Source organism: Pantherophis guttatus, chromosome 18 (genome assembly GCF_059756535.1).
Source record: "Pantherophis guttatus breed Tessera chromosome 18, ASM5975653v1, whole genome shotgun sequence".
Lineage (NCBI taxonomy): Eukaryota > Metazoa > Chordata > Lepidosauria > Squamata > Colubridae > Pantherophis > Pantherophis guttatus.
Window position 1 is genome coordinate 12,788,785 of NC_142080.1, and position 26,140 is coordinate 12,814,924.

Consider the following 26,140-nt stretch of genomic DNA (forward strand, 5'->3'; position numbering starts at 1 on the left):
AAGAACAAAGTTGATCAGCCTTAATCTTGGTTAGGTTCTTTTGAGATCTAGCACATTGAGGGACACCATCACAGTGGGTCATTCCATAGTGACCCCTAGCTTTGCTCCCCATAATGTCGCTAATGTTATCAAGGGGGTTATCCAGGGGACCCTCCATATCCCATCCCTATTATCTTGGGGAGTAAGAGGCCCCTTGGGTCATGACACCAGCTGTCCCCCATGAGAACATAATGCGGTGATGTCACAGCCCCTGGGGCAGAGATATAAAGGCAGAAGGGATGAGAGGGGAGCTGTGGAGAGTTGAGGAGAGTAGAGGATAGTTGAGTTCAGTTGAGTTGTGTTGAGCAGAGTAGAGCAGAGCAGAGCGGAGGGGAGTGTTCTACTTTGTCAAATACCTCGCTGAAGCCTTTCAACTTTTATTTCTAGTCTGTCTTTCACAGTTACGTTGTTGGTAGGTTGGGCTATAGTTTCTTTTTGCATGCAAAGAACGAGTTAAGCAACTCTGCTTTCTCTCTGCTGCCTGTAATTTCCTTGCCGTCTTCTCTCTTTAGGGGACTTTTAGTTTGGTTGCTGTGCCAAACCAGACAGTTGTAGAGGTACAAAGGAGAGACTCCCAAATTCCTCTGTAGATCAGCAGCTCCTTGGGCAGTCTGAGCTTCTTGACCCAGGAAGAACATGTGATAAATAGAGATAGATAGATAGACAACTAGATAGATAGATAGATAGATAGATAGATAGATGATAGATGATAGATGATAGATGATAGATGATAGATGATAGATGATAGATGATAGATGATAGATGATAGATGATAGATGATAGATGATAGATAGATAGATAGATAGATAGATAGATAGATAGATAGATGATAGATAGATAGATAGATAGATAGATAGATAGATAGATAGATAGATAGGAGCACCAAGGACCCCTCCTTTCAACCTGGAGTTACAAAACTTCTCCTTTATTGACAGGATCTCCATCCAGTTCAAGAACTCCCTCTTCACGAGAGGATGGACCACATGCTAAAAAAGTTGCCCTTCTTGAAGAAGGAGGACAGCAAGGAGTCCCATCCACAAATTACGAATAATGACCCATGGCAGTGGAACAGTCACTTCTCTGGCTCCCACCCGTCCACTTCTTCGGCCACTCAAAGAACCACGCAGGTCTTGCCCCTTCTTGTAAAGGGTTCCCCAGCTCCAGTGGACATGAGCAAGAAGGTGCAGCCTCCAGCACTGGTGCTGCCAGAATTGGTGCGCAGGACCCCTCTGAGGGCTTCTCAGGGGGAAATGAAGCCTGGCCTCAAAGAGCCCCCTTCCTTGCCAAGGAGGCCCGAGAGGGAAAGGGCTCCGGGGAGAAAAAGCTCTCAAGACACCATCCTTCCCTCATATCCAGGTATAGATGCTACAGGGCTGGGCTACCTATGGAACCAGCCTTGTCCTATCACATCAGCCCACCCCACACAATCAATCCATCCATCCCTCCATCAATCAATCCATCAGGACAGAGCCAGAACGGACCTTAGAGGTCTTCCTTCTCCAGAGACCAATTGCATTAAGCAATAAGTTTCTCTTCCTACCTTCTAGTGCTTTGGAAAATAAGTTGGCCCCCTCCTCTGTGTGCCAGCCCCTCAAATACTGGAAGACTGCTCTCATGTCACTAGTACACCCTTCCTTCCTTTTCCTAACTACCCAAATCCAAATCCTGCAATCGTCCTTCATCAGGTAGGGACGTTATGGTGCAGACTCCATCAGTCAAAGAGTTTCGACTGTGGGGCCTAGGAAGAGGGTCTTCTCTACTGCTGCCACTGTATTAGGGAACATCTTACCCTCAGAGGTGAGGAAAGACCCCTCCCTCTTAGCCTTTTTCAAAGGCTAGATCTAAATTATAAGATTACAACATCATGAAATTTCAAAGCAATAAAAAATTCCAATTCCATATATAAGATGGTTGTCTAAGGACAGGAAGATCAGGGCCTCGAGACTTATGACACGTTTGACCCCTCCCTCAGGCTCAGCCTGGTGATCCACTACGCACTCCTTGTCTCTCTCTGCTTTGAGAAGGCTTGTCCTGTCGAATTGCCCATCAATCTCTGTCTGTCTCTTCTTCTCAGAACTCTCTGACGAGTCTTTCAAAAATTTATGGGAGAGCAGGAAGCCATTAAAAGGCAGACCCGTCAAAGAAATCTTGGATCTCATGGACGAGAGAGAAATATTAGAGACCATCTTGGACCATCTTCGTCCTTTCCAGGTAAGCAGCTGGGTTTGTGTCGCGGTGGGCCCTGAGGTCCATCGTGGAGAGGGTCCAGAAGCCAGGGCTGCCTCGGTGGAGATCATTTATCCCAAAAGTAGACAAATGTAGTTATGGAGAATTTGCTGAACTAGGGGGTCCTTGCTGGAAGGATCATGGAACGACCATGGAATGATTGCCTCAACCATTTTGGACTCCACCTCAACATCAAGACAGGATACTTAGGGACTGTCACCACCCCTGGAATGCTTCAAATCAATGGAGAAAACCTAAAGAAGGTGGACATTTTTTGGTATCTGGGATCCCACCTCCAATGTCAATGGTGACATCAATGGCGAGGGGAGAGCAAAGGAGAATGCAGCCTGGATACGTTGGCGAGAACTCACCAGTGTGTTACTGGACAGACGAATGGCCACCCATCTTAAATCTAAGACCTACAAGACAACCATCCGCCCTGTTGCACTGTCTGGCACTGAATGCTGGGCAGCAGCAACAGGGACCGGAAGCTCTCTGCATGCCACGGAAATGCGAAATGGTCCTGAGTGTGAGAAACAGTCCATTTTTTTCAGTTGTAAACTATCCTTTATAACTTCGAACAGTCAGTAAATAAATGTTCTGACCCAAACACGACAAACCCTCTGAAGTGAACTCAAAGATTCCTTTATGAGGAGAGCCAGCAGCCCCGACAAAAAGTTTCTCTCTCACCACAGGCTAACAAGTCCATCCGGCAGGGAGAAGAATCGTTGTCTGCCACATCTATTCCTCTCCGCCCCCTGCCTTTTATCCCCAGAGCTAGGGAGGGGCTTCGCTAGCAGTGGTGGCTCGTCTGTCCCAAGGACCGGCCCATAGATTTCCACTGCTCTCCTCTCCTCTGCCTTCTGTGTATCCGCGCGTCAGGCACTGGACCCAGATGTTCCTCCTCTTCCTCATCCACCTCCAGACCTGCGGTCTGTTGACTCACCATCTGAGGGCTGACGGATGGCCCAGGCTCCTCCTCTGTCTCTCTCTCTGCCAGCCCCATTCCCTCTTCCCCCTCGGAGCTCTCAGGTTGCCTTGATGCTGGCCCTGACTCCCACGCCGCCTCCTCGTCCTCCTCGTCCTCGTCCTCCTCGTCCTCGTCCTCCTCGTCCTCGTCCTCCTCGTCCTCCTCGTCCTCGTCCTCCTCGTCCTCCTCCTCCTCGTCCTCCTCGTCCTCGTCCTCCTCCTCCTCCTCCTCCTCCTCCTCCTCCTCCTCCTCCTCCTCCTCCTCTGATTCGGCTGCTGGAGGGCCACAACAATAAATGGTGATAAATCAAGTTCTCACAATTTGTGGCAGAGATTTTCCAACCGTTCATCTCAAAAGCTGCCTCTGCTCCAGCTGATACAATCCGGATGGTCCTTGTTACGTGCTTCGTGTCCGTCCCAGCTAGAAAAGTCAAATTACTTATAATATGCATCCGGACGCAGAAGGGAAACCAATCCTCCCCTTGGAAACACACAGAAAGCTGTTCCTTCCTCTGCTCCTTCACTTTCTCACAACTTCTTTTTTGTTGTTCTTGTTGTTGTTGGCAAAGCAGATTTCTTCAGACCACAAACTGCCCAGGAGGAAAACAAGCGCATTGCCGCCCATCGACCAGAAGCAAAGCACGTCCCAGGTCTTGTCTAAAGACAAGGTAAATATGCGGAGGTTTTACACTTTTAGGGCCGCAGTTATCTTAGATGCAACATCAGAAGAGGACAGCTTGCCATGGCCAACTCACCGTGGCTGCCCACGAGCCACAGCAGACTCACCGCGGGTTAATTCAACCATTCCGTTCTCTCCAATAATGTTAAAAATCATTTTAACATTTGTCGTTTATGTTTCATTTGTCCCTCCTTTGAGGCCTCCTTTCTTTGACGCTTCTGTTCCACCATTTCCTCGATATTAGACAGACAATGATTAATAGAACTACAGACTTGGAAGGGGGCCTTGGAGGTCTTCTAGTCCAACCCCCTACTGAAGGAGGAAACCCTTTCCCATTTCAGGCAAACGGTTGTCCAATCTCTTCTTAAAAGCTTCCAGTGATGCAACACCCACAACTTCTGGAGGCAAACTGTTCCACTGGTTAATTGTTCTCACTGTTTGGAAGTTTCTCCTTGGTTCTAGATTGGTTCTCTCCTTGATAAGTTTCCATCCATTGTTTCTTGTCTTGCCTTCGGGTGCTTTGGAGAATAGGCTGACCCCCTCCTCTTTTTGGCAACCCTTGAGGTATTGGAACCCTGCTATTAGTGTAACTCTTGTTCCCTGGTGAGTTGGCCACGGCAAGTAGGCCATGGCTAGTTGGCCATGGTTAGTTGGCCAAGCCAAGAGGGCCATGGCAAGTTGTCCCAATCCACCACGGAGAGCTAATGCATGTAAAAAGATGAAGCTGCCAGATCTCCACAGAAACCATAAAGGATCTCAGGACGGCCAAACAGAGAATCAGCAAAGGGCACCTATGGGGATGGGGGAGGGGGGTTAAAGTAGCTTTTCAAGAAGAAGAAGAAAGTCAAAATGGCAATTATTGACTTATTAGATTCGTATGCTGCCCATCTCCCCGATCAGGTCACCCAGGACCAGTTTCCGTGTGCTTGACCACACGGAGTCCTTTTCTGATCCTAATTTCTCCTATATTTCCTTTTCCTGGCCGTTTGGTGGAGCTCCCTAGGACTCACGGACTCTTTTTCCCACCTTCAGATTAGCCTCTACAAATATTATGGCGTTAAACTGCGAAACTCAACACAGAAGGACCTGGTGACGGAACAGCTCCAAAGCCTTCTAAGTTTTTCACTCCAGGAAGAAACAGACCGAGAGGTGAGTGGCAGTGGGATGCCTGCGGGGGCTGAGACCTCCATCTTTGTGGGGTCCTTGGGGCTCTCTGAGCTTGGATGTTTTCTTGCAGACGTTTAGTGACCCAACTAGGTCACCTCATCAGTGCTAGAAGAGAACAGGTTTTGCAGAATAGAGGTGAAGGGAGGAGGAGGAGGAGGAGGAGAATTGTGGGGTCCTTGGTGCTCTCTTAACTTGGTTGTTTTCCTGTAGATGTTTCATGACCCAGCTAGGTAACATCATCAGTGCTAGAAGAGAATGGGGGTTACAGAGAGGAGGAGGAGGAGGAGGACTGTGGGGTCCTTGGTGCTCTCTGTGCTTGGTTGTTTTGTTGCAGACATTTCATTACCCAGCTAGGTAATTTCATCAGTGCTAGAAGGGCCTGGGGTTTGCAGAGAGGAGGAGGAGCAGGAGGTGGAGAAGGGGAGGAGAAAGCGGAAGGTAAAGACAAAGGGTTAGGTGCAAATAAGAGCCTTGGTGGTGCAGCGGACTAAAATGCTGTTAAGTAGCACGTAGCTGCCAGCTGCCGGCAATTACTGTGAGTTCAAATCTCACCAGGCTCAAGGTTGACTCAACCTTCCATCCTTCCGAGGTAAGTAAAATGAGGACCCGGATTGTGGGGGCAATAAGCTGACTTTGTATAAAAAAGAACACCGCTTGGGGGGGGGGGAAGCCCTACTAAGCAGGTCTATACAAAAGTATGAAGGCTATTGCTTAACGCATTGTAAGCCGCCCTGAGTCTCCGGAGAAGGGCGGCATATAAATCGAACCTATAAATCAATAAATGTCCTAATTCACAAACATCGCTTTGCCTAGGGAATCTCGGAATCCATTCGAATGGCATCCTTTTGCCACCTGCCTGAGATTCTGGTGGCCCTGGAGGAGGCTGGCCAGTTCAGGCAGACAAAAGGACCGTTTGCAGTAGAAGCCCCCATTGAGGTAAGACCAGGGATGGGGTTGCAAGGTCTGAAACTCAGTGCAGAAGGAGGCTGGGGGATTCTGGGAAGGAGAGTCCAATGTGCTTAGAAGGACTTAGGCTCCAGGCTGTCTGGTCTCCTCAGATTGGTCATAGATCTCGTAGATGTAGGTGGTGCTGAAATTCTCCATCTCCATCTCCTGGAGAACTATTTTATAAGGCTAGAGAAGATTAGGAGCTGCCCCAACAAACACCTCGAGTAGACCCAAAGGTGCTTTTTCCAAAGGCTTGGGCTTGGTTTTTTCCTGAAGACATTTCGCTTCTCATCCAAAAAGCTTCTTCTCTTTTGACCCAAGTCAGACCTGAAGAAGCTTCTGGGATGAGAAGCGAAACCTCTTCAAGGAAAAACAAAGTCCAGTTGCCTTTGAAAAAGCCCCTTTGGGGCAACCGTGACCTGGATGACTAAGAAGCTCCATCAGTTTCCATCCATTGCTTCTTGTCTTGTCTTCTGGTGCTTTGGGAAAGAGTTTGACCCCCTCGTCTTTGGACTGACAGGACTCACAGACTCTCTCCGAGAGATGGATTCGGACCACATTAATACTCTGCTATGGCCAGGCAGTCCTGGGAGCGCAAGTAGAGGACATGATGCCTTTCCTGGACAACATTGTCTCAGAAATACTCTATCAGTATTCCAGCATGAAAAAGGTAGGCAGGTTTCCACCCTCTACTTCTCTTAATGCTGAGTTTAATCACAAGAACAATTATAATCCGGAGTCCTTAGCTTGTTTGATTTCTTAAAGACATTTCATGACCCAACTAGCATGTTGTGGGAGAGGAGGAGGAGGAGGAGGAGGAGGAGGAGGAGGAGGAGGAGGAGGAGGAGGAGGAGGAGGAGGAGGAGGAGAATCTATGGTCTTGTTGCATTTATTACCCTCAAGGCAGCGCTCCTGCATTACACTCTTTCTTCCTTTCCACACAACAACTCTGTGACGTGTTTTGGATTGAGACTGGCCCCAACTCACCTAGCTGGCTCTCGTGCCTAGGGCGGGACTTGAACTCACAGTCTCCTGGTGATTGGCCCAAAGACAGTTGGCCTTTTTCCCTAAGGAGGAACTAGAACTCACCATCTCCTGGTGATTGGCCCAAAGTCTCTCAGCTGCCTTTCATCCTAAAGTGGGACTAGAACCCAGAGTGTCCAGTGATGTTTTGATTGGGGGCCCCCAGAGTTCAACCAAAGACAATCGGCTACGTAAAGGTTTCAGTAAATAAATACATCCTCTTCCTTCTGGTTTCTTTTCATTCCCACTGGGGTTTTCCAGGACGAAGGGCTGAAGAAAGCCTTCATGAGGTCCATCATCATGATCACCAAAGCTGTTGCCAACAGCAGGAGGCAAGACCTCGATTTGCCCCAGAAACAGGAACTGGTCACAAACATCGTTGTAAGTGGGGAGAGGGGGGGAGGCAGGTGCTCCTGGGCGTCTTCCTTTTTGGAAGTGAATTTGAACCGAATTGAATGCCAATCAATGGAGCCTGAAAGGTTTTGTTGCTAAGTGGGACATTTGTTAAGGGAATTCTGCCCATTGTACGACCTGTCTTGCCACCGTTGTTAGCCGAATCATTTTCGTTCAGTTAATCGCACGGCTGTTAAGGGAATCTGGCTTCCCAATTTTATATAGGTCATCAAGAGGCCACAGTTACCCACCCCTGACTTAAATCATGGTCACGGGACACTGCAAACTGCCATCAATGCAAGCTGGTGGCCAAGTGACCGAAATGGGGTCACAGGATCGCTGAGGAAGGGGCGCCTCTCGGAACTTGGCATCTGGGTCATAAGTAGTCCTGAAGAGATCCCTCAAAACTTTAAATGGTGGCTAAGTGACCAGTTGTAAGCTGGGGACTTCCTGTGTCAACCAGAAAAAGCGTAGGGCTGGGAAGAGGGCCAGCTGGAGGGTGGCCATATCTCAGGTTCTTTCTTAGATGGGTTTCCTTCTCTTTTCAGGAAGTCATTGAAGATGAGCCCGCGAAACCCTTGTCCATCGAAAATCTCCATCAAGCGATCATCACCATCACCTGCATGAGGTATGTACCTGCCAAGAGACAGAGAGAGAGAGAGAGAGACAGAGAGAGAGAGAGAGAGAGAGGAAGGAGGGAGGGAGAGAGAGAGAAATCCTGCATCCTGTTTTGGTCACCACAATATAAAAAAGATGTTGAGACTCTAGAAAGAGTGCAGGGAAGAGCAACCAGGATGATGAGGGGAGTTCTGATATTTGAGGGGCTTTCAGAGAGAGGAGGGGGTCAACTTCCCCTCCAAAGTAGCTGAGAGCATGATGAGAAGCGATGTATGGAAGCTTATCAAAGAGAGATCCAGGAGAAATTTCCTGACACCGAGAACAATCCATCAGTGGAACAGTTTGCCTCCAGAAGTTGGGGGTGCTCCATCCCTCGAGGTTTTCAAGAAAAGAGGGGACAACCATATGACTGGGATGGTTTAAGGACCATCAAGCAAGGGTTGGAGTAGAAGACCTCCGAGGTCCCTTTTAGCCTAATGAGTCTATGATCTTCTCACCCTCCTCCTCTTTTCTCGTCTTTCATCAGCCGTATGAAGCCCCCCTTGAACTCCGAGATGAGGTCTAAAGTGGTGAGAAAAAGCATCCAGAAGGTGTTTTCCTTGCCGGCTTACCTGGTGACAAAACTGAACGTGAACGGCCCAGGACAACCAGCTCAAACTCAGGTGAGCAGTCCAGATGGAGCCAAGCCATCTGAGATCCACCTGGAAATAAGCATGATTCAAAATCTCCTCCAAAACTCTGGATCCATCCATGGAGCCCAATGTCCTTTTGTTCCTCGTGTTCAGCCGAGAAAGCATTTCCTCCAACTCTGGAAGAAAAACCAGCCCTGCAAGACGGGCCACTCCGTTGATTGCAGAAGGGTGGACTTCAACTCCCAGAAGTCCGTGGCTGGCTCAGGATTGTTGGGCGTTGCAGTCCACCAGTCGTCCTAAAAGGGCCATAAGTTCCCCAGCCCTGGATTTCTTCCTCTTTCTTCCTTTACACCACTTCTTCCTTTAGATATTCTTTTTCTCCTTCTAGGATTTTTATGACCAGATGGTGACCACCTGCAACACCATGCTCACCGCCTTGCTGTCCGAGGCTCCCAATTTGGATTCCCTGCAGGATGTCTTGACGGTAAAGAGTGATTCTTTCTCGGGGTTGGTCAGCCAGATGTTTAGGCTGGATTTGGCGATTCTGTCCAGCTGTCGAGTCCCTCCCAAGGACCCGGGATAGGCAAATGTGGCTGTTGGGTGGACAACTCGTCCCATGGGACAATTCAACCATTCAATTTAACTCATTTCAATAGTTAAAAAATGATGTTCATTTTTGTCATTTACATTTGTTTTGTCCCTCCTCTGGCATCTTTTCACTAATGATTCTATTCCACTATTTCTCTGATATTCGTGTCTCTCTTGTCCCACGGCAAGGAGGAAGGGAGGGAGGGAGGGAGGAGATGATAATAAGAGTGAGGGAGGGTCTCAGGGAAGTCCACAGGTGCCCCTGACACGAGAGACGTTGAGCTGGCCACTCCCACCTCGGCCACGCTCCCCTCGAGGTCAAACACAACCTTGATTCGGCCCTCCATGAAATCGAGTTTGACACCCCTGTCATAGAGCCTCGCAGCTGTTCCGAGTAAAGCTGCCTTCTGCAATTGACCGATGCAGATTATGTCGATGCCGATGGGATTCATTTTAGCAACAGAAATTTTGGACTCATTGTGGTCATAAGTCGAGGACTACCTGTATTTGTGATGGTTGCAGCATCCTGGGGGGGGGGGGTGTCACCTGAACACCATTGGCGAACTGCCCAACTGGCTTCCGACAAGCCAAAGTCTACGGGGAAAGCGAGATTCGGCTAATGACTGCATTATTCACTTAAGGACCACAGGGATTCGTTCAACCCTGGCAAAAAAAGGTCGTAAAGCCAGTCACAAGTCGCCTAACATCCACCTTGGTAAGCACCCCAAATTCTGTTCGTAAGTCAAGGACTACTTATACAGGAAGTCCTCGACATACAGCCATTCATTTAGTGACCGAGCTGGGATGCTGCAACCGTCATAAAGATGAGTCATTGGCCAAGTGTTCAAATTTTGATCACGTGACCATAGGGATGCTGCAATGGTCATAAGTGTGAAGAATAGTCGTAAGTCCCTTTTTCAGTGCCATTGTAACTTTGAACAGTGACTAAATACTAATAGCACTTAGACTTACATACCGCTTCACCGTGGTTTACAACCTCTCTAAATGAGTACCCAGGTTCTTGTCCTATCTGGGTCCTCATTTGACCGACCTGGTAAGGACGGAAAGCTGAGTCAACCTGGAGCCGATCAGGATGGAACTGCTGAACTTCTGGCAGTTGGCAGAATTAGCCTGCAATACTGCGTTCTAACCACTGTGCCACCACGGCTCTAAATGAACTGTTGTAAGACTAGTTGTATTCCAGAAATCTTCAATTGCTACTCTAGTTTTCAGTCTAAAATAGACCTCAATTGACCAATGTCTCAAATTTGTTGAGCTCCTTAGATTTTCTCCCCAGTCCTGGCAACTTCTGTGGCTCTTCCAACTGTGAATCACAAATTCTTCCTTTCCTCCTCCTCCTTTGTTTTTCCGGGCAGCACATTAATCCCTGGATTGAATCTCCCAAGAGACACGAGAGAGAGAGGGCCATCAAGAGCATCAGACACCTCCTGAAGTTCGTTTCTGAAAACGTCAATTTCGACGTAAGTCACCGTTTGGGATGCGCAGTGAGATGTTTTCAAAGAAAGGAAGAAAAAGAAGAAAGTCCAGCTGCCTTTTGGAAAAAGCATCTTTGGGATGTGACCAGGAGGATATAAGGAGTCCCGCTTGATGAAGGGGTTGGAGGAGAAAACCTCCACAGTCCCTTCCAGCAATTGAGGTTCTGGGATTCTAAGGTTCTATGATTCTGTGATTCAGAGATTCAGAGATTCAGAGATTCTGGGATTCAAAGATTCAGAGATTCTGAGATTCAGAGATTCAGAGATTCAAAGATTGTATGATTTAGAAATTCAAAGATTCTATGATTCTAAGATTCTATTATTCAAAGATTCTAGGATTCACTGCTTTTATGAATCTATGACTATGATTCTAGTCTTCTAAGATTCAAATATTGGATAATTCTAAAATTCTAAGATTTTATGTTTCTAAGATTCTGTGATTCTAGAATTCTAAAAGGTAGGATTCTAGGATTCTGTGGTGCTATGGTTCCTATGCTCTGATTTCAGTTGGCTGAAACCTTCATGAGCCCCCCTTCTCATCTTTCCCCTCCTTTTTGCTTCCTTTCATTAGCCCACAGGTGACTTTTCTTTGCTGGGACAGCTGGTGGCTTTGCTGGGCCTGCACGTTGGCGACACCAGCAAAGAAGTTGGCCAGACGTCCGCAGAGGCCGCCTACCACCTCCACCACCTCATCATGAGCAAAATGGGTGAGAAAGTTGGACTCCAAGGGCTGCCAGGAGCCCAGGGATGCGCACTGCCCAGGAGAGCACTGGGTGGCACAGCTTGTGGCGTGACCAAGACCCCGGTCGTTTGCCTGGGCAGAGATGCCTGGAATTGGCCGTTGGTATTGGCACCTCTCAGGGCCAGGGGTCATTTGAAGACTGAGTTTCTCACGTTAAGTGGATCCGTTAGGCCAGTGGTCGGCAAACTCATTAGTCAACAGAGCCAAATATCAACAGTACAACGATTGAAATTTCTTTGGAGAGCCAAATCGGTTAAACTTAAACTAGATAGGTAGGTACATTGTTATTAACTTAATTAGGGTACTCCTAAACTGGCCTTTGCTAAGAACGTCCTCAATCTGATGGAGGTACGTTCGCTGAGGTCGACCCCTTCCATCTCTCCCATCCACACTCGTCCTGTATACTTCTTTCGTCTATCTCCTTTCGTTCATCCTCTTTATATGTCCAAACCATCTCCTCGACACTACATCTTTTTTCACTCCACAACGTTCCCTAAAATTAACTTAATAAACTTTACTTAAAGTTTTAAGTCTTAGTTAAACTATAGGTACGTTGAATAAAACTTGATCTCATACTTAATAACGATATTATTTATTGATAAAATTAAATTCCTTACAATTGACCTTACAATATCCATAAAATTAAATCATGACAATGACTGACAAACACTAATGTGAACAATGGCCTTGCATCTCCTTGGAAAGTTTGAGTAAGTCAGGTTTATATGTTGTTTTTAATTTTAGGCACGATTCCAGGTTCTCATTAATAAGACAACTTCTCAATTTACTCTTGATAAGGTTCATGCTTGAAAATGATTGTTTGCATAACTATGTAGACCCGAATAAGGAAAAAACAGCAAACGCTATTTTTTTCAGTTGATGATATGAGTCAGGAATACTATTCCGGGTGTTAAAAATCATCATATCTTCCTTCTCCGGGTCTTTCAAAGCAGACCACTTGTGCTGTGAACTAAGTTCACATTTATTTTTCTCCAATATTTCTGTATCGGCACAAAGACGTTCAAATTTCGAGCTCCACAATTCTTTGTTTTTGAAATCCAGCAATTGCATTTCAAAGTTGCCAATGTCAATATTAAAGGGAGAAACATTTAATTCTGTTACAGTAGCATTAAGAGGCTTTTTAACAAAGGCTAACGTCGCTTTGCTGTTTCTGAATTCCTGAAACCTGTTGAGAAAAGCTTCCCTCATATTTAAAAGTGTTGTTTTGAAATAGCAAATGTCAATATCAGAATTATTTTCTTGGCGATGTTTCAACAGGCTTGGAAAGTGAATCAAAGTTTCTCTTTCAAAATCTTGAGCAAAAAGAGATCATTGGTTTTCGAATGAAATAACTTCTTCTAACATCGAAAAAATGGTGTTTCCTTTCCCCTGTAGTTTACGATTAAGCTGATTCAGATGAGACGTAATGTCTACCATGAAATAAAATTTTTGGATCCACTGATCGTTCGTTAGTTCTGGATAGCGAATCCCCTTCTCAAGGAGAAATGCTTTAATTTCTGTTAATAAGGAAGCGAAATGTTTCAAAACGTTTCCTCTTGATAACCAACGTACCTTGTTATGCAGCAGAAGATCGGCGTACTCGCTCTCCATTTCAACTAAAAATCCTTTAAATTGGCGATGATTAAGAGGTTTAGTTATAATGGAGTTGATAATCTTAATCACCAATTCCATAACTTTGCAAATTTCTTCTGGAAATGTCTGAGCACAAAGCGCTTCTTGATGAATGATGCAATGGTAAGTAAGTACCTCGTGATTAATTTTTTCTTTCAAAATAGCAACAAACCCGTTTCTTACGCCGGTCATACTTTTCGCCCCGTCTGTTGAAATTGAGACAATTTTATCGAGTGGAATATGATGTTTTTCAATGTACTCAATTACAGCATTGCTATCTCCTCTCCACGTGTTTGACCTTTGAGTGGCAATAATCCTAAAATTTCTTCTTTAGGACCTGTAGATGAAATAAATCGTACAAAAAGTGAAACTTGAGCTGTATCATTTATGTCACAAGACTCGTCAACTGCTATTGATAAAGCTGAAACCAATTTAAGATCTTCGACTTGCTGGTTGGTTATATTCGAAGACATTTTGACTGTTCTGTCTTTCACTGTTTTAGCAGACAATGGTAACTCTTTAATTTTTTTTAGAATATCGGCTTTGTTCTTAAAATCCCGAAATAGCTCTTCGGATGCATTTATAAAACAACTTTTTATGTATTCGCCGTCTGTATATGGTTTTCCTCTCTTAGCAATCTTTTGACTAACCACAAAACTTGCAATATTAACATTGTTGGAAGATTGAATCCAGTAATTAAATACAGAACTTGATTTTTCTTGACTCTTCTGAAGTTCCTCAACTGCTTTCTTCCTTGCATCACCGACAGGATATTTACTACTGAATGGCACGTGTTTAGTTTTAAAGTGTCTCTCCAAATTTGATTTCTTGTTATGCACCAATTTTTCCTGACAAATGAGACAGGTCGGAAGGCCATTTAAGTTTTGAACAAACGCGAAAGTCTCGGTCCATTCAACTTTAAATTCATGGTTTTCGTCTTCCGTTTTTCTTTGCTTCTTCTTTGTAGCCATGTCAAACAGGGCACCTAAAAAAATGTTTCATTTTATAATAATAAAGCCACCAACACAAAATAATTACAATTCTTAAATTGATGACAAAAATACCTGTAGGATTTGCAGATGGTTGGAAAAATACAGGTAACTTTATGCTCCGAGTAGTTACTTTTGTCACCCGCGCGTGATTGGCGGATGCGACTAGCACTAACCACTGCACAAGGAGATTGCTGACTGACTGGCTCACTCAACTCGTGCATGAATCGCGTGCGCCTCTCCCACGCTGCGTATCCCATGGCCCACCTGCGCCGCGTCTCCCGTCTCCCGTCTCTCGCCCGCAAGACACCCCCACTTCTTCTAACGCCACTTCTTCAGAATAGACTCGCCCAGGCCGAAAACCGACTTCTGCGCATGGGCCACGAAGTTCCAATCGCACTGTGCGTGCACGCCCGCAGGTGGTATTTTGTGGAAGAGCCACACTCAAGGGGCCAAAGAGCCGCATGTGGCTCGCGAGCTGCAGTTTGCCGACCACAGAGTTAGGCTAGGCATCTGCCATCAGCCAGCCTGGGCTTGTGAGTCTTGGCACATGGATTGGGTCTTAGCGTGTTTTGCAAAGCCACCTTTTAGTCATTGGATGGCTGCATGTATTGCAGGAAGCCAGAAAACGGGTTAACCAAGTTACGGGTTGAGTGGGCATTGTTAAGGAAAGAGCTAAAGAGGGTTTATAATTGCAATACATTATTTGTTAATTTTATAGTTTCAACCCCATTTTACGTGTCTTCTAATTTTTAATTGGGAGCCGTCCACAATCGGTTGAAAGACAGGCACTTATATCAATGGTTTACCTAAAGAAAAGGATCGGTTAAATTTGGCTAGTTAAAAGCTTAACCCAGTGGCAACTTTAAGCCATGTGGATTTCAATGCCCAGAATTCCCCAGGCAGCACACAATCAATTCACAACCTAATGCTTCATTTGCACATCAGACCAAGGTAGTCTGGGTTAAATCCGGTTAGATTCATTCATTCGTTTGTTCATTCGTTTGTTGGTTCATTCCTTCATTCCTTCATTTATGTAATTTGTCTCTTATGTAGCCCTATATTTCCCCTCCATTTACAGTCCCATCTATTGTGTTAACCTAGAAAAGGGGTTACAGGTAGTCCTTGACTTACAACAATTCATTTAGTGACCATTCAAAGTTTAACCGGCACTGAAAAAAAGTGACTTGTGATTGTCTTTCACACTTACGACCGTTGCAGCATCCCCATGCTCACGGGATCAAAATCTGGACACTTGGCCACTGACTCCGATTTATGACGGTCGCAGTGTCCCAGGGTCATGTGATCCCTTTTGTGACCTTCTGCCAAACAAAGTCAATGGGGAAGATGGATTCACTTAACAACCGGGTTGCTAACTTAACTGCTGCGGCAATTCACTTAACCAGGTTGGCAAGAAAAAAAATCGCAACCTGAGGCAAAACTCGCTTCATAACTGTCTTGCTTAGGACTCAATTGTGGCCGTAAGTCGAGGACTGCCTGTAATTGGACCACTAAAGAGGTCATTGTACCTGTTTCGTTCCTGATCAGTGAGATAAGAGAAAGGAGGGGGCAGAGAAAGAGGGAGCGAGGGGGGAGGAGGAGGACTGGTGTCTCTGAGCTTTGTTGTTTTCTTGTGAAGGTTTCATGACCCAACTAGGTAACGAGAAAACCACCGAGCCCAGAGAGCACCAGGGACCCCTCAGGTCAGCCCTGAGCTACAGATCTTCTCTTCTGTTGGAACGACTAAACCGGCCGTCAGACGAAGGATGTTCAGAAGTTCCGAATGCCAAAATCTGACCTTCTCTTGTTTTCCTCCCTCCAAAGCCAAAGAAATGGATGAGAAACCTAGAAACAAGAAGGGGAAGGTCGTCACTTGGCTGAGGGAAGACTTCTCCTTTTCGGGCCCAACAATATTTTATAATAACGTCTCCAAAATGGCTACGGTACGTTTTCGTTCAGCATTTTGCCTGGCTTCTTATTGACCTTCCTTTCTCTCCTCCTCTTGACCTGGAGATACTCAAAAAAGTCAATATCACAGTGGGGACGGCAGGCTCCAAAGGCCGGAGGGTGGATATCCAACCCCCACAATGTCTAGGAGCAGGCGATCTCGGCTGCCATGTTGGCTTCTTTCACCCACATCCTAATATCACGTGGTGGATGTCATGGAATACGGCCTGCCTCTCTACATGGGGTGCTGTCCCCAGATACGGGTCAAAGTCTCTGGCTTGTCAAAACCCTGATGCATCTCTTCATGGTCTCCTTTTCTTCTTTCCGATAGGCCTTTGGCGAGCATCTGAGCCCGTCTCAAATAAACGACCTGATCTTAAAAGCCCTGGCAGCTCTGACACACCTGGACAAAAACATTTCACACACTGCGGGACTCCTGCTCAATTCGTTCTTGGAAGAATGTGGGATGGACATGGAGGAGGTAAGAAAATGGCAGGGTTTGGAGCAAAAGGGATAGAGGAGATTTTGTAGAAAAGAAAGATGAGAATGGGTGAGACCTTGTTGACTTGGTGACAACACTTCGGCTGGATTTAAGAAGGCTAGGGTTGGATGGAGACCACCAGGTAATCTTAGGGCTGTTGAGAAAGTTGGTCATCCCTTGGATTTCTCTTTTGCCATAGCTGCCCATGATCCTCAAGGAGATCTACCGACGTCTCCCGAAGATCTTGGACCCTGCCACCAAACAACAAACGCTAAAGGCAGTGTGTCACCTGGCGTCCAAACGGGTGAACAAAGTCGTGGATATTCTCCTCGAGTGCTCGGTGGCGTGCGATGGGTAAGAAGAACCTCAAGGAGATGTGCCTCCTGTTTTCTTGTACTCTACAGAGATTCTCAACCATTTGCGATAGGGGTGAATATCTGTAGCTTGGGGTGGGCAGATCATGTGCTGATTGGGGGGGAGGTTGCATTGGGTTGGTTGAGGGCCAGTGCAGTCGCTGGTTGGCTGTGCAGTCGATCTGAATTCTGAGAGCTTCCTAGGCTGGTTGTCTCCACCATCCAGGTCATGATTGTCCCAAAGGTGCTTTTCCAAAAGGCAGCTGGACCTCCTTGGTTTTTTAACTTTCTTGGTCGCCACACTGTAGAAACAATGCAGAGACTCTGAAAGAGTGCAGAGAAGAGCAACGAAGATGATTAGTGAACCGGAGCCTAAAACATATGAAGAAGAGTTGCAGGAATTGGGTCTCTCTAGTTCGATGAAAGGAAGGATTGAGGGGGGACAGGATAGCAGTGTTCTGATATCTGAGGGGCTGCCACAAAGAGGAGGGGGTCAACCTATTTTCCAAACCACCTGAGGGCAGGCAAGAAGCAAAGGGTGGAGACGAATCAAAGAGAGAAGCAACCTACAATGTGCAGAACTTTCCTAGCAGTGCAAACAATTAACCAGTGGAACAACTTGCCTCCAGAAGTTGCGGGTGCACCATCACTGGAGGTTTTCAAGAAGAGATTGGACAGCCATTTGTCTGAAATGGGATAAGATTTCCTGCCTGAGAAGCGGTTTGGAGTACAAGACCTCCAAGGCAGGGGTGAAATCCTCTGGTTTGGTCTGGTTCGCCCGAACCGATAGTAATAATTGCTACTGTTTGCCCGAACCGGTAGTAAGAAAAAACGCTTTAAAACGTACGACAATCAGCTGTGCCGGGCAATGTCGGAACCTTTTTGTAATTTCTAATTTCAGCATTTTTTTACTACCAGTCAGCTGTGAGAAAATCAGCTGTGCCTGATTGTCTGTGAGGTTCCTGTTTGTTGCAGGGGCCATTTTGTGTAAAGTCCAGCTGCTTCTGCATTGTATGTGAGTCAGTTGTGTAGCTTTTGTGTTACTTTTGTGTAAAGTGTGATCGTTTGCTTTTGAGCTCTCTGTGATTCAGTGAGGTTCTGCATTGTGTGTGAATCAGTTGTGCAGCCACGCCCACCCGGACACATAACCACCAAGCCACGGCCGCCTGGTCATATGACCACCAAGAAACGGCCACCCGGTCACATGCCCACCAACCAACGCCCACAGAACCGGTTGGGAACATTTTTGAATTTCACCACTGCTCCAAGGTCCCTTCCAACTCGGTCCTTCTGTGAAAAGCACCTTTGGGTTAATTCTGTAGACACACTGCTCCTAGAAACCTCCCCTCCCTTGACCAGTTCTGGGTTCTCTGGCACTTCCGGTGGCGCAGAGGCCCTCCTTTGAATGGCTACTAGACAAACGGTTGCAAGTCGAGAACTACCTGTAGCTATATCTTTTTCCATGCCTTAAAGCAGTTCATTTGGCCATCGGTTCTCTAACCCTTTCTTCCGTTGGGGGGGTTAATCTATCTGGAATGGCCGTCTCTTTGAAAATGGGGAAAGAATCTGATTTTTTTCCCCAATCCATTTTTCCACCTGCACAGAAGTGCCAGGGAACTGTGGAGGGCGCTGGCTGCAGACCCCTATGCTAACCTGAAGATCATGAAGCCCCTCCTCAAAAGGCTTGATGACCAAGAGCCCAGCACCGAAGCTATTGGGAGGGGAACAAGCAAATCCATCATGCCCATTGCGGTAAGCCCTCAACCGGTGGCTCTCCTTTCCTGAGATCTGCAGGTGGGCCAGGCCTGAGGAAAGGGGGAAGGGGCTGAGCAGAAGAGTCACCCTCGGGGGTCTCCTCATCAGGAGCAGGCACGCCCTGGCTGGAGGGAGGCAAAGGGCAAACTGGTGGGGGCTGAAATCGGAGCAAAATTTGACGTAAGCCCCCCTTCCCCCCAAAATGCCCCATTGAAAGTAGAGGTATCTGTGGGCTTCCTCACCAGAACAGCTTTGATATTCATCCATCCATCCATTCATCCACCCATTCATCCATCCAGCCAGCCAGCCAGCTCTATCATCTATCCACCCATCCATCCATCGGTTCATCTATTCATTAATCCATTCATTCATGTATCCGTTCATTGATTTATTCGTTTATTCATTCCTTTACTCATCCAATCATTCATAATTCAATTGATTCCTTTATTCATTTCTTACGTTATTTCTTACAGAAATAACTAAAAAAGAGTTTGATTTAAGAAAATACATGATAGGAACCAACAAAGGCAAACACCCAACGGAGTACTTTGTGTCATATCTTATTTTAAATATTCTTAATCTGTATTTTTATTATGTGTTATATTGTTTTATTACGTTGTTGTAAACTTCCCAGTGTCAGATTGCTCAGATGGCCGGTGGAGAAATTTAATTAATTAAGACCAATAGATTTGTAGTCCAGGTTTGAACTGTGGGGTCCTTGGTGCTTACTGAGCTTGGTGGTTTTCTTGCAGATGTTTCCCGACCCAACCAGTCTAACCCTACCTCTAAGCCTAACTCTTCCAGCACTGAGGATGTTACCTAGCTGGGTCATGAAACATCTGCCACCAAAAAACACACGCTCAGACAGCACCCAGGGCCCCTCCAAGGACCCCTAAGAGGTGGAGAGTCAAGAGCCCACTTAGGAATGAAGACAAACAGAGAAACGTGAGGTTACCGATCTCTTTGTCCCCAGTTCTGTCTCACTTGTGCTACTCGTTGTCTCCCTTTTGTCCTGTATCTACACCCCACTGGCCTCTCAAAGTCTGGAGGGGGTGTAGAATGGGAGTTTCAGAAGTCCCACTTCTAGCAACCTTTTGCTCCGTGTCTCAGACATGGACATTCCTGGCTCAGCTTTCATGGACATGAGGATTTTTTTCTTTCTCTGGGCACAATGAGAATGTATCTGCCGAACAAAACTCTGCATTGGCGACAAGAAGGGCATCCAGCCAGGAAAGCCTCAGCTCCATTCAGTTGCCCAGACTCCACCCCGCAAGGGATTAGGGGGTCGTTAAAAGAAGAAATAGATGATGATGAGGAATCTAAGTAACCTGATGAGCCCGAGCTGACTCTCCTCTCCTCCTGTTTCTAGGCCACCAATGCGCTCTCCTTCCTCCTCTCGCTTCCTGAGGCAGCAACCATTGTCCAGCATAAGTTCTCCAGCCTGCTCCTGGCGCTCGTGACGCACATCTATTTTCTGCTGGGAGCAGGCAAGAGCGGGTCAGAACAGACCTACCATCTGGGGTAAGGAATCTCCTGGGCCCAATCTGGATCCTTTCTCCATTTCTGCAAAGCTCAGGAAACAGTCGTTAAGTGAACTTTGTCCCATTTTGCAACCTTTCTTGCCAGAGTGGTTAAGTGAATCATTGCACTGGTTAAGTCCCATGGTCGTTAAGTGAATCTGGCTTCCCCGTTGACTTTGCTTGTCAGAAGGTCCCAAAAGGGGATCGCGTGACTCTGAGACACTGCGACCGTCATAAATATGGGTCAGTTGCCGAGAGTCTGAATTCTGACCACATGACCATAGGGATACTGTAACGGTCGGAAGTGCAGGGGGATCAGCTGAATGATTGGCACCAACTCTTCTGCCTTTGTTTCATTTAGCAACGCAGTCAAAGCCGTCAAACACCTCATCTTGCGCACCGGCTATCAGGAGGAGTTCAAGGACTTAGATATGGTTCAATGTTGGGCGATGCTGATGAGTCCTGAAAGTGTGTTTGAAGGCATTTTCCACCTGGTCCGGTAAGAAATTAAAAGTCAAAAGAGCTTGGCTACGAGGGGCAGTGGGTGAGAGAGGGAGGGGAGGCAGAGGGAGAGGAGGAAGAAGAGGAGGCAGAGAGATAGGGGGAAGGGGAGAGAGAGGGAAGGGGAGAGGGAGAGGGGAGAGGGGAGAGGGAGAGAAAGAGGGAGAGAAAGAGGGAGAGAGACACACAGAAGGCAAAAGTGAGAGAGAGGAAAGATTAGAGGGGAGGAGAGGGAGGGGAGAGGGAGAGGGAGAAAGAGAGAGGGAGGGTGAGAGAGAGAGGGAGGGTGAGAGAGAGAGGAAGGGGAGAGGGAGAGAGGGAGGGTGAGAAATTCTCTAAATGGAGTAATTCATTGAGTAATTCATTTATCGATCATTCAGCTCATGATTTCTCTAGCTTGGTGATTTTCTTCTCCCTAACCAGCAGATCTTGTCTGACCTCTCCATATTTATTCTCTTAGGATCTTGTTCAACTATTCGAAACATGAGCTGAAGGTCATGCTCCGACAGGCTGAGACCTACGTGCGCCACCCCGATTTAAGACACAAAACCATTGGGATGGTTTTCTTTTCGGAGGTGAGGAGACCTTGAGATGCACCCCAACCTTCTGGAGCTCAAGGAAAGTTGCCCAGGGTTCAACAGAACTTTATGGTTAGAAACTAGAAGTTGTGGGTTCTCCATCACTGGAGGTCTTGAAGAAGAAACTAGACAGCCATTTGTCTGACATGGTAGAGGTCTCCTGCTTCACCAGGGGGTTGGGCTAGAAGACCTCCAAGGTCTCCTGGTATTCTGTTAATCAGTGGAATGGCTTGCCTCCAGAAGTTGTGGGAGGGAGGGAGGGAGGGAGGGAGGGAGGAAGGAAGGAAGGAGATTGAGGGAGGGAGGAAGGGAGGAAGGGAGGAAGGAAGACTCAATGACCCCAAATTCCTTTTACTTTTTGCATTATTTTTTGTATTCTTGCAACTATCATTTACACTACCTATCAGACAGTCACAAAAGGGATGACGTAAGCTCGAAACACTGCGACCGTCATATATATATATATTTATATGCCGCCATTCTCCCGAGGGACTCAGGGCGGCTTACAAAAACAATATCCAATACAAATCACAATAAATTAAAATCAACAACCCAATTAAAACAATTTAAAATTATAACAATGTACACCCATAACGGATCAGTTAAGTTGACGAAAGGGCCACATCTTCAACTCAAATATGGACCGGCAAGTACCCAAATTTTGATCACATGACCATGAGGATGCTACCATGGTCATAATTCTGAAAAATGGACGTATCTCTTTTGTCAATGCCGTTGTGACTTTCAGCGGTCACTAACCGAGGACTGTCTTTATTTTCTTTTTCTCTCCCCGTAATGGCTGAAAGTGGCATCTTTAGTCGAGGCTCTCAGGGAAGTTCTCTTCCTTGGCTTGGCTAACGCTCCATATCTCCACTCTTCTTCTTCAGCTGCTGTTTCACCCGGAAATTTGCCAATTCTTTGTCATCCAAGACATCCTCCAGGTGCTGAAGGAATGGATGACCCAGCCATATCCGCTGATACAGACTTTCAGCGTTAGAGGACTGGGGAACCTCATCCAACACCCGTTTGAGGTAAGAGATGGGGGGCAGGAAGGGAGTGGCTTCCAAGGTAGTAGCAGGTGTGACCTCGCTCTCTGGGAAGTCTACAAGGCTGGGAAGGAGAGAAGAAGGAGAAGAAGAAGGCAACCAGCAGAAAGAGGACAGCTAGAGTGGTGTCTCTTCTACAAAGATGGCTGCAACCCTGGAAGATCTGAAGGTGCAAGTAGAGGCCAGATCCTCTTGGAGGACATTTGTCTGAAATGGTATAGGGGTTCTGGCTTGAGCAGGGGTTGGACTCGAAGACCTCCAAGGTCCCTTCCATCTCTGGTATCCTGTTAAGGACCAGGGGAGACCTGAGAGCAGTCTTCCAGTATTTGAAGGGCTGCCCCAAAGAAGAGGGGGTCAACCCATTCTCCAAAGCCCCTGAAAGCAGAACGAGAAGCAGCGGATGGGAACTAATGAAGGAGAGAAACAACCTGGAACTAAGGAGAAATTTCCTGACACCGAGAACAATTCATCCTTGGAACGACTTCCCTCCAGAAGTTATGGGTGCTCCATCACTGGAGCTTTTCAAGAAGAGTTTAGATAACCATTTGTCCAGCAGAGTCTAGGGTCTCCTGCTTGAGCAGGGGGTTGGACTGGAAGACCTCCAAGTTCCCTTTCAACCCTCTTCTTCTATGCTCTGTGGCCTTCTCTTGCATTTGTCATGATCGCTGTGAGACTCAGAGAACTCCAGTGACCGTTTAATTGCTCGTTTCTTTCCCTGCTTCCTCCAGAAGAACATCTTGGAACCCCTCTTGATGCCAGTGCTAAACTGCGCTTGTCACGAACAGAAGACCTTGGCAAAAGAAGCTATAAGGACCCTGCATTTCCTCCTCAGGAACCTCGATATCAAAACCCATGCGGTGAAGGCAGTCAACCTCATTCCGCTCCTTCTGAAACATTTTCATGATGTAAGTCAACCAAATCATAACAAACTGGTTTTCCACCTCTCTCTCCCTCCCTCCCTCCCTCTCTCCCCCTCTTCCCTCCCTCTCTCCCTCTCTTTCGCTCCCTCCTCACTCCCTTCCTCCCTCCCTCTCTCTCTCTCTCTCTCTCTCTCTCCCTCCTTCCTCCCTCCTTCCCTCCCTCCCTTCTGCACTCCCTTTCATTCTTCCTCTCCCTCTATCTCTCTCTTTCTCCCATAAAGATGGGAGAAAGTCCAGAAGGAGCTGCTAAGATTGAACAACTGTGGTCTAGATCAGGATTTCTCAACCTTGGCAACTTTAAGAGGTGAGGACTTCAACTCCCAGAACTCTCCAGCCAGCATACTGGAGTTGGGGTCCCCATCTTTGGGGCAACCATGACCTGGATGATTGACCATCTCCATGGACATTGAACTGGGAATAGGTGTGCTCTGAACTTGTGTGTTCTCCTGCAAACTTCAAGAAACTTCTGCATGGCTATTCTGCTATTGGAGGGACTAACCTGTCTCTCTTCCTTCGTAGGACGACATCGAACTGAGGAATACCTCCATCACCATTTTTGGCATGCTCCTGAAAGGACTGAAGGAGTTACGGAACAGTAATATGGCCGAAAACATCCTGAACAGCCTTATTCCCCTATTCATACAACTGTCAAATGATCGGACAAAAGAGGTGAGTTGAAGGGCTGGCTAAGCTGAGCTCCTGCTCTGATCATGCTACCTTCACAGAGACCACTCTGTACCCCCATCTTCACTCAGAGCAACGTGGTTGTACCACGTGGACACTCTGGAGAATGCAAAGACATTGTAGACAATCCTGAAGTTGTGGGGTCCTTGGTGCTCCCTGAACTTGGTTGTTTCCTTGAAGACCTTTCATGACCCAACTAGGTGACAGGATCTCCCTCTTTCCTCCCTCGGCCAGGTCTCCAGGAAGACCCTCGACTCCTGCGTGTCCTTTATGAACTGGGGGGGCTTTCCCAGCAACTTGTTTGACTATGAAATGTACACCAGTCTTCATAGCATGTACTCCAACATCTGCTACGTGGTTGTAAGTAGGAGCCAAGCTGGCCTGTTTTCTTCCAGATTAGAGTAAACTAACCGTTTATTTCTTTATTTTGCCCTGCCTTTCTTATTTTTATAAATAGTTCAAGACGGTGGGCATCCCTAATACTTCTTCTTTTCTTCACAACAACCCTGTGAGGTGGGTTGCCCTGAGCGAGAGGGACTGCACCAAAGTCACCCAGCTGGCCATCGTGACTAAGGAGGGACTAGAACTCCCAAAGTCACCCAGCTGGCTTTGACCAAGAAAGCAGCCCCTTGGTTAAAAAAAAAAAAAAAGCTCTATAGTTCATTGGCTTCTTTGTTGCCTTGTTTTCCCCAGATGAATAAATGCAAGCAAAACCTTCCTGCGATGTTGGATCAGATGCTGGGATTCCTGAGGAGCCGGAACTCTTCCCATCGCGAGGCAGCTGCCCTCTTAATTGGTAATCACCAATGCCAACTCTGGAAGGAGGGCAGGAAAACCCAAGACAGGCGGGCGGCCTTGTCACCAAAAGAATCTATGCAGAATTAAGCCATGTCGCTTAATCAGACTGGAAGCTGCTCTTATACCGTGTGGCTTCTCCGGAACGGCTACGATCGCGCAACAGTTTCTCAGGCAGTTCCTGCCCTCTTTCTTAAGGGTATCGCTGCCGTTGTTAAGTTAGCCACATGGTTGTTAAGTGAATCTGGCTTCCTCCCGGATTTGGCTCAGCCGAAGATCGCAAAAAGTGATCTTTGACCCCCAAGACACTGTAAGCGTCATAAATACGAGTCGGTTTGCCAAGCATCCGGATTTTGATCTTGATGTGGCAACGCTTCTAAGGGTGAAAAGCAGTCGTAAGTTCCTTTTTTCAGTGCCATTGTAACTTTGAATGGTCACTAAATGAACTGTTAGAAGTCGAGGACTACCTGGCCTGTATCCCTCTCTCTTGTATAGGCAAACCCACAGCCGTGGCTTTTTCTCTGGAAATATTTCCAGCTGGCCTCCCATTCTAGTATTAACTGGATTCAAGGCTGCTTAGATTTTTTTCCAAGATGATGGTTGTTTGCACAGTCCTAGAACATAAAGTAATAGAGTTGGAAGGGACCTTAGAGGTCTTCTAGTCCAACCCCCTGCTAAAGCAGGAGACCCGATTCCATTTCAGACCAGTGGCTGTCCAATCTCTTCGTTAATCTCTTCTTGAAAGCCTCCAGTGAGGCCTGGAGACAAAAACAGAGGAAGAACGGCTACCCCTCGTCCTTCTTATTATTAGACAGACCCAATCCCTGGAACCATCCCGTAAAGTCCCAAAGCGACTCTTCCAAGTGGAAACCAATGAATGGCGCGTTTTTTTCCTGAATCAGTCGATTTAGCCGTCTCTGTTAACCCCACCAACGTTTTCTTTTTACGTGCCCAGGCTGCTGCGCGCAATACATGCAACCGGAAGTGATGACTTCAAAACAAATGAAAGAAGTTTTCCTGGGTGAGTTTCAAAGTTCCCTCGCTTGAAACAAGGAGTTTTTCTCCAGAAGCTCTGTCGCTGATCAGGGCTGGTTCTCACGGTTGATCCCGGAAATCCTTTGTTTTCTGGATTCGTTTCAGGTCTCCAGGATCTGCAAGGCGATTCCGAAGCCTCAGTGGCTCAGGCTGCAGCTGACTCAATGCAAGAAATCTTTCGGCAGTGTGGCCATCTGATCAAGCCGGGTCTTGTTAGTAGTCAACTCCTCTCCAAAGGCATCAGGAGGATCTCCGAGACCAAGCAATAATAGTTTCATAGTTTCATAGTTTTCATTATTGTCATGGCACCTCATAGAATGAAATTAAGTGCCATCCTCACTGTATATTATACTTTTTAAAAACCCTATAAAAATAAAACAAAAA

At 46.8% G+C, this 26,140-nt stretch overlaps 1 protein-coding gene across 2 annotated transcripts; it reads left to right on the top strand.

The window, feature by feature from the left end:
* Positions 1-285: 285 nt before the first annotated feature.
* Positions 286-26,140, top strand: LOC148111600 (maestro heat-like repeat family member 5). Of its 2 annotated transcripts, none has more exons than XM_087880801.1 (27): positions 286-451; positions 975-1,395; positions 2,114-2,250; positions 3,807-3,902; positions 4,946-5,062; positions 5,894-6,016; positions 6,549-6,698; positions 7,313-7,432; positions 7,993-8,072; positions 8,589-8,724; positions 9,083-9,178; positions 10,659-10,763; positions 11,350-11,485; positions 15,966-16,084; positions 16,420-16,569; positions 16,769-16,923; positions 18,527-18,674; positions 20,047-20,198; positions 20,559-20,696; positions 21,159-21,273; positions 22,164-22,307; positions 23,051-23,227; positions 23,762-23,911; positions 24,161-24,286; positions 24,620-24,722; positions 25,677-25,742; positions 25,862-26,140. In XM_087880801.1, the coding sequence occupies exons 2-27, from the start codon at positions 1,014-1,016 to the stop codon at positions 26,023-26,025; spliced, it is 3,585 nt and encodes a 1,194-aa protein (XP_087736927.1). In that variant the 5' UTR covers positions 286-451; positions 975-1,013; the 3' UTR covers positions 26,026-26,140. The 2 variants fall into 2 exon arrangements, with proteins under 2 accessions (XP_087736927.1, XP_087736928.1); XM_087880802.1 differs by having other exon boundaries at positions 293-451; positions 975-1,253.